Here is an 8,592-nt window from a genome sequence, read left to right on the forward strand (position 1 = left end):
CAATTGCTCATCACCTACCGACCAATGCCTACCCTGCTCCCAGCTAGCAATCCTGGAGGAGAGAAAATCCTGAAACCACAATCCCAGAAGAGAGAGAGAGAGAGAAGTTCCTGGCCAACCTTCATCTATATACTGAGCATGATATTGTATGATATGGAACATCCCACTGGCCAATCTGGGTCTGTTGTTCTGGCTGTGCTCCCTCCCAGTTTCTTGCACACGTGCAGACTAGCACAGCATGGGAAGTTGAAAGTCCTTGATTTCTCAGCAACAACTAAAACCATCAGTACATTATCAACATTCTTCTCATACCAAATCCCGTACTGAATCCAAAACACAGCGCTATTCTAGCTAGTGAGAAGAAAATTAGCTCTATCCCAGCTGAAACCAGGACACCATGTTAGTCCTGAGCTGGGTTTTAGGTAGTAAAGAAGATCCCTTTAGGCAGAAATTTAAGCCTGTAGGTCCTGACTTGCAGTCCTGAACAGCCCCCTGCCCAGTGCTCCCATTCGGCGGGTGCCTCACCTGAGCAGGGCTGTGGCTGGGCAGCGTTGCGTTGCCTTGGGGCGCATCTCCATGTGGCTTTGTCAGGGCTGGGCAGCTCCCACCTGCCTGAAATCCAGGTGAGGTTCAGGAAGTAGCTGTTTTCTGCTAAAAGGCTGAGGGTGGGGTGGACCCAAGAAGTATCTGCAGACACAGTAGCCAGTGGCAGGAGCAGGCACAGGCTATCTGCAGAGCACACTCCATTTGATCATTATTTCAGTGCCCAGTCAGAAGAGGGATTTCATTTGCAACTGATGCCTGGCTAAAGCCTTCAGTCTGGAGACAGGGAAACCAAAGGAGAGGAAATGATGTATGTTTCCAACCTTCACTTGGATGCCAGGTGAGTCACCGCAAGTCCCTTTACTCCCCTGGTTTATTTCACAGCACTGATACAGCTTGAATATTAAAAACAGCATGAGCAGTGAGGGTAAAAAAATTAGGCCAAGTTTTGTCTGAAGCTCTCTGGCATCCAGGAAAGGTGGCAGGTGTGGTTACTTATAAACGTCACACTGGTGGTGGGCTGGCAAAGAAAACCAGCACTTTCTCTTAATCACTTTCTAAACCAGACAAACTTTGCTTGTAATTGTAGCACGAGGAGAAAGCACATTTCACAGGTGAAACTATTTTTTTTCTGTAATTAGTGTTTTTGTGATTTAAAATGAGCAATTGCTTGGTCAAAGGCAATGGTGGTGGTGGTGGCTTGGCAGGGGTGGAAGCATCATTTTGTGCCTGGGAATGGTGCCTTGGAACTTATTCACCTGCTGGGGATACAGAAAGTCCCAGCCCTGGAAACTGCAAGGGCACTGAAGCCCCCAGGACCACCCAGGGACCCCTGTCTTGCTCACAGGGCAGGAGCTTTGCAGCACAAAGGACCGAGCTGTGGGGCTCCTCTTACCTGGGAGCCTTGTGAGCAGGCAGGTGGTGAAACCACTTTTATGTGTGGCAGGCAAGGAAAAGATGCCTCTGTCCTGGGGAGCAACTTGTGAAAGTCCCCCAACCCATCATCCATCTGCACTGGGGGCCGTGCACTTTCATAGACGTCTTCAGAGACCTTCAGAAGGGAGAGGAATGGGATGAAACATCTTTGTCCCTCTGTTCCCCTGCCTGGAGGAAACAAGACAGAAGGAATAAAAAAGAGGTTTGTGGTTTTTTGGGGTTTTTTTTGTTTGTTTGGTTGTTTTTTTTCTAATGACAACATTGCCCAGCAATAAGGCTAGATTTGTAACACCACCCACTCCTGGTGCCCTCACAACGTTACAGCATTGAATCCTTCAGTACATAAGCCAGGGGTAGAAATATTTTTAAATGTTGTTTGAATGTTACATTCATTAAAATACAGTAAAGTAGAAATTTAGTTTTCTCCCAACTTACTTTTAAAGAAACATAGTTTTCATGGGAAATCTGTGCATTTTCAGGTGAGTTTAAAAAAAAAAAAAAAAGAAAAAAGAAAGGGAAAAGATTAATGGGTTGAAAGTTTTGGGGAAAAGGAGGCACTCTGCATAGTTTTCTTGTGGCCAATAGTCAAAACTAAGGAAAGAATTCAGGTGTTTAGGGACTCATGTTTGGAAAGGGACTGAGAAAAGTTGGCATGGAAACTGGTTGACTGGAAGGAGCTTGAGAGGAAGAAAAGTTCATGCAGAAAAGCATTTCCAAGTTTTAAAGATGAGATCCACAGAAAGAGAGTTTTGATGTTACCAGAGAAGAAAATTCCCCGTTACCATGTGCTGAGGTCTCCCTTTCTTTGCAGATTGCTGCAGTGTGCCCTGTTCTCCCAGCTGCTGTTGGGAACAACTCCTCAAAATGTTTTTGTGTTCAGCCCTTGGCATAACCATTTGGTTTTAGTTCCCAGTCTGCTTGGTTTGGGTAGAATTCTGGTTTAGTACAAATATTTCCTGTGTGTTATCCTCTATGTATTGTTTTTGCCTATTAACTGCTGTAGTTTGCTAGAGAGATACTCACCTGTCTCTTCCCTTTGGCAAGCCCCTGCCTTCAGCATGTGAAAAATGTGTTTCTTTTCTCATTCATGCACATATTCAGGAGAAATTCTGTGAATTATGAAACGCAAAATCACCTCTTTGTTCAGTTTAGGGAATTCCTTAGGTGTGAGAACCAGCTGCTGAGCAGACCCAGGGGCTCCAGGAGGGGATCCCGGGGGTGGAGGAGGAGAGCAGAAGTACAAGACCTTTTGCAGCCGGGAATGACTGTGAGGGGACAGGCTGGACAGAGTCCCCAAGGTGCTCGTTTTGCAGAAGCAGGGATCACTGCTTGGCCATGAGCATCGCTGCCTTGCTTGGTGCCAGGGAAGGGCTAGGAGCAATTTCTCTCCTTCTCCCCATGCTGGTGGCTGACAGCTGACTTGGGGTTATTTGTGATCAACCCGTTTCCTTTTAGCACACTGTGACTAAACTGCTCTGATGCCTCCTCCCCCTGGGGATCATCTGCTGCTCCATTCAGGGAACCTTCCTTGCCCCCTCCCCGAATGAACACTTGGCTCACCACACTGCAGGGAATGCTGTTTATTCCATGATTTGCAGCCAGCAGCAGAACTTTCACACTTGGTTCACAATGTAAAATAATGAAGCCAGGAAGGTGGCACATGTTGGTGTTGTTCCTCTTTTAGTTTTAGCACTGTGGACTATCCACTACAAACACGGGGGTTGGTGTATAACTCAGCCCTTTACACATGGGGTCACCATGAAGATAGCTGCCCTTTTCTGGCAGCATTGTGCTGTTGTGTTTCTATTTGGACAAGTACCCCTTAGAGTTCACAGCTATTGGGACTGTCACAAGATTCCTCTAAAAAGTGCCTCATTTGTCTGACAACTCGGCACATGGATTGTAGTTACATGGCAGAACGAAGGCATTTTCCTGCCACTCTTTATAGTAAGACACCCAGCAACATGTGGTGACAGGACAAGAAAGGATAAGTGAAATAATTTTAATATAATATTGGTGTATGAGAAACCACAAAAGAAAGAAAATATTTTCTGGAAAATTCTGCATATGTATATATTGCATTGTAAAGTCTTACAGACAAATTTACATCAAATACATGGTATATTTTAAAACACTGATTTGAAGAGGACAACAAATTAATTTTTCTCTTTCTGTACAGACATGGGAGTGTGGTTGGGTTTTTTTCTGTTGCTATAGTTTGCTGTTCTTTAGGAGGAGTATTCATATTCTTCAGCACTGCGGCGTCCAAAATCCATCCAGCCCATGTAATCTCTGTCATTTATCCTGTGTGTAGGATCAATGCTCTGTACCCTGTTTCCCATAACTGAGAGCCTTCCAGTGGGACCTAAAGAAAAAGCGTTGGGGAGAACAGAGAGTAAGTAAGTGGGCACATTTTTCATCCATTTTCTCATCTGTTTTGTACTTATTAGCAGATGTATGCAATAGTTGAAACGGTTTGATTTAAAACTGACCATGTAACATTGTGTCATGTCACTGGGGAAAACGTCATAGAAACATTACAGGTTTCTGAAAATGGCCTGGGTTTTTATTGTAAAATAAACACATAGTTTTCTCCATCCTGGATGCCAGGAGGGAAAGTGGCTCCATTTCTCCTTTTTTCTTCCTATTTCATTAGAAAGAGAGAGAAACAAAGTCCAGACCATTTCTCGCTCTTCCTGTTGCTTGCTGGTTTTGGGAGAGTTGCTCTAGAGGCAAAATAGCTGTGTCTGAGAGCAGACTCAGGCCTGAGCCAGGACCCCACCACAGTCCCATGTTGCTTGAAGAGCCGTAAATGTAAGTACAGGAGCTCTTACAGTGCAAATTCAGTAACAAGCAGGGTAGAGTTACGAATCCCAGGCTTTGTAGGGAAGTGAGAATAGTCCTGAAATTGAGAAAGTTGTGTCTGGAATTCACAGCTAGAGATGTCTATTGCTGGAATTATACAGGGCTTATCAGTGATATTTTCATTGCTTATCCAAAGCTTTCATAATTCATTTCACAGCAGGGTTGGATGCTGATCTCTGATCCTGCCTTAGTCTTTCTGTCTTCCTTGCTTAGGGCATCAAAGAGACACAAACTATTGCAAGGAGAATTTATGCTTTTAAAAAAAGGGCTGTAATCCTCTGTTTTGACATCATCACATTAGGTAACTAAAAATGCAGGGAAAGGTAAATTACTTTTCTCTGTACTCCCTGAAAACGGCCAAAATTGACATATGCTAATAATTACATTAAGCTTAAGCCTTGAGTGAGGAAGGAACAGATTCAATATATTAGTATTCAATGCAGATTGAGGCTTGAGGAATACTTGAACTGATCTAAAAGGAAAAGAAGCCCAAATCAAACCCCACAAATCCCAATCTACACAATCGCCTGCTCAAGGTTTATTGCATTTTGAAGGAACCTTTGGTGACTCTGTGCTTTTGTATTTCAAGGTTTCCTCATGTAATGATTTATAATGAACATGATCTATTAAAACCAAAAATAACTGCATTGTTTTGTTAGTGGTTGCAGAGGGATCAGAGTTAAAGGTACCAAAAAAGGAAACCAGACATCTTTTAGACATTTACCTAAAAGAAAATGGCAAAAAAAATTAATTACCTCTAGAAAAGAACGTCTACTGTTAAACATTCAAAACCCAGGAAATTAATATTCATAATTCAAAATAAATTAAGTTGATGAGAATGGCTTCTTGGCAGTAGAAGCAGGCAGGGCTAAGACAGTGCAGAACCATCACTCAGATGTTGGTATTTAAGAGACTTCCCAGCTGCAGTGACCCGCAGGCTGTAAGGGCTCCCCTGGTACCACTCTGGTCTGGCCTGGCAAGGGCTCCTCAGAGGACAGTAAATGTGTGTGTCACTGCCTTGGTAGCTACCACGGTGCCAGATTCATGCTGAAAGCCTGCAGATGAAGCTAATTGAAAGCTAGGGATCACAAACAGTAAAATGAATTTATTAACAGCACCTTAATTACCTTTCCTTATATCACTGGAGATGCCCTGTGGATGCTGCAGAATCAGTGTACAGCACACGTACTCAAAATTGTAGCAGTTTGGCTACTCCACGGCCATTTAGCCCTGACCTCTTGAGAGCATTTAACTCTCTCACTGTTTTAACTGGAAATATTGTCAGCCTTTCTATTAATCACAACAGCAAATGCCATCAGTGATGACTGATAACCCTCGCAAATGCCCAGACTCTCTTTCCCCCTGGACAGAATTTTCTACTGAGTATTATGGTTTAGACAGGTTCAAAGTGACTAACATAGCAGACATGAGTGTTCTGCAGAGATTTCTGAAATGCTGCCCAGAACTTTTATGAGAATATAAGTGTTTAGATGGGAACATTGTATGTATTGTTATAAATTAATTAATACTGTTTTGTCCCTGTGAATCTTCTCTTCTGTAACTAGCAATTACATCTACAAACCAGAGCCCAACTAGCCCAGCCATGTCACAAGAATCCCATCATCTAACAGTCACTTCATAGAGTTAGTTATATATATCAATTAACACATATGCAGGAAGTTCTCCCTCATATTAATACTTACCAAAAAGGCATCTTAACTCCAAAGTGGGTTTTTTTTCACTTCATCTGGTTAAGCTATTTGGAAATGTCAGTCAGATATTTAAGAGAATATAATGGCTACAAGCACTAGAATGAGGAGTTTGGTTTCGTGTAGGTGGGTGACAATGACTACACTGGGGAAAGGTAAGGAGGATTCTGCTTTGTAGACTCCTGCAATAAGATTCTTATTCAGGAACAGCATTAGCTGTAGTGTTGAATTGTGGAATTTCATAGCTGAATTCTCTTTCCATTAGATTATGTGAATGGCTAAATGAAGTTCTTTAATGGATATTGTGTAAATTGGTAACATGAGATGAAGTCGCTCAGACTGTATTACAACTGGTTCTTTTGCTGTTGTTTCTTATTTGCCCCAATCCTACGTACAGAGATGAATGTGTATGGCTGCAATGTAAGGCACAAAATACATGTGGCATCTCTCAACTGCAGACTGCCATCGAGAACAGGAATAGGATTCTGCCGAGCACAGAGGTCAGCAGTGAAGCTGTCAGGAGGGGAGGGTTAAGTGCTCTGCATAAGGTTGTGCAGAGAGACAGAAGAGGAGAAAGCGCTTACTTATGCTGAAAGTGATTTTTATCCTAAGCACAGTCCAGGGCTAGGAGTGAATTAATTTATTAATATCTCTTTGTCCAAGTAATCCTCATGATTGCCTTCCCCCCGAGCCCTCTTTGCTTCTCAGATGTCCTCTTTCCCTGCAGTACAGTGGACAGATTGGAGTGAAGTTATCATAAATAAATGATCTTTGTGTAGTGGCTTTTGTTGAGGTTGGCAGTCAAAAGGCGACAACAATTAGGCTGCCCATGATTAGTCTATTGAGATACAAAGTAATACAGAGATGAGTTCAAAAGGAAAAAAATACTTTCTTAGGGGGGACTTCCAGTGGTCAACGATTTTGATCTTTTATTTTTACTGGTAGCACAGACAGCACATATTTGTGTCTGTGTAAAACATACCCTGTCAGGTGTCAACAGGGACAGCTTTACTCTCTCTTGCTAGCTCACGTTTGTAATACATTTTTTTCCTCAAGTGACTAATAAATCACATGATAAGAAAGAAGCTCTTTAATTCCACTACTCTATCGGTGCTTGTGCCCTTGTTAAAAACACAGTGTCATGGAGGCTTTAAGTAATGGCAAGGCTGTATTCCCAGGCTGCCTGGGACTGAAAACCTAACAGAAATTGACATGTTTTGAAGCAAATGTGCTTGTACTTATCACTGCTTTTAGTTATTGTGTTCACAAATGTGAGTTCTGCTCTTTCAAAAGCTTTCACACTTTTGTATCTTCCTCTGGGAACAAATACATGGAAAATCCAGTACTCGGAAGACTTCCCTGGTATCTCTGGCTGAGGTGAGGTTAGCCATTCAGTCTGTGTTTATCCTCAGAAAAGTTTTCCTGCTCTTCTAACTTAAAAAAGGGAGGGAGGAGGTTAACTAAATGAAAAAGTTGGAAGAAAATGTAATTACTGTATTTTACCTGAGATACAACATGCTGAAAATAATACCAAAATAATTATAAGGCTATTAAAATAGTAAGTTAAAAATAAAAGCAGAAGTATGACCTGACAGGTAGGTTACATTTCCTTCAGTTACCTGTACGCAGCTGTCTGTCAGTGGCTGCTATGTACAAGTCTTTTTGGGGACAAGTTTTGCAGTAAATGAGAAAGAGAAAACTCTCCAGTTCAGCACTAACCAGGCAAAATCTACATCCTGTCTTCTCTAGGATTTCATGCTAGCTGATGACAGGGTTATCTTAACATCTAGGTATCCCTGCAGGAAATTCCACTGACACAGTAGCAGCACAGCACGTAAGCTATAGGCAGTACCTTTTCTGGCTTGCTGGAGATACTTGGCCAGCAAGGCACCGATGTTGGCTCTCTGGTCAATGCTTCCATCCAGCCGCGGCACAGATTTCAGTGGGCCAGCAGACGAAGGGGCACGGATGTGGCGGTGATGGTCTGTCAAGCTCTGCTCAAGCTCAGCAGCCAGGGGATTCCCATTGTGTGAGCCCACAGTTTGCTGTCCCAAAGAGCTCGCTGAGAGCACGGCAAGGAACACGCAGATGCAGATACCGCTGTACATTGCTGGAGAGAAAAGGAACGACAGGCTGTTAAAATGCCCAGATTTACTAGGTTGTATGTTGTCCCTACTCCCATCTTCCATTGGGGGTGCTGGTTTCAAAGCAAACTAGGATTGTGTTGGGGTGTTTTGGTTTTTGTTTTTTTTTTGTTTGTTTGGATTTTTTTAATGCAGGTAACTGTGGAATCTGTCTTAAGTTGGAAAACATGTATGTAAATAGTTAAATATCCCTTGATAAGAGGAAGACACACTGGAAGGAATAAAACTAATTCACTGTAGTATGTGCTATGTCTCCCTGATCTCCTCAGTTCTTATTTGCTTTTATTTTTTTGGAAGGTGTATCTGAATAAAACTTAAGGGAGATGAATCCAGCTCTGTGAAAAATCTCAGGATTCAAACATTCCAATATTTTGCTGTTGTACTAAAATCAGCTG

The 8,592-nt window shown here is 42.6% G+C and overlaps 1 protein-coding gene across 1 annotated transcript; it reads right to left on the minus strand.

The window, feature by feature from the left end:
- Window positions 1-3,452: 3,452 nt before the first annotated feature.
- CCK (cholecystokinin) lies at window positions 3,453-8,166 on the minus strand. Its single transcript, XM_010164832.1, has 2 exons — window positions 7,906-8,166; window positions 3,453-3,844 (listed from the first exon to the last, which is right to left on the minus strand). Exons 1-2 carry the CDS (start codon window positions 8,159-8,161, stop codon window positions 3,708-3,710), a joined length of 393 nt encoding a protein of 130 aa, XP_010163134.1. The 5' UTR covers window positions 8,162-8,166; the 3' UTR covers window positions 3,453-3,707.
- Window positions 8,167-8,592: the final 426 nt, after the last annotated feature.

This window comes from Antrostomus carolinensis, unplaced genomic scaffold (assembly GCF_000700745.2).
Source record: "Antrostomus carolinensis isolate BGI_N321 unplaced genomic scaffold, ASM70074v2 scaffold1933, whole genome shotgun sequence".
Taxonomy (NCBI): Eukaryota; Metazoa; Chordata; class Aves; order Caprimulgiformes; family Caprimulgidae; genus Antrostomus; species Antrostomus carolinensis.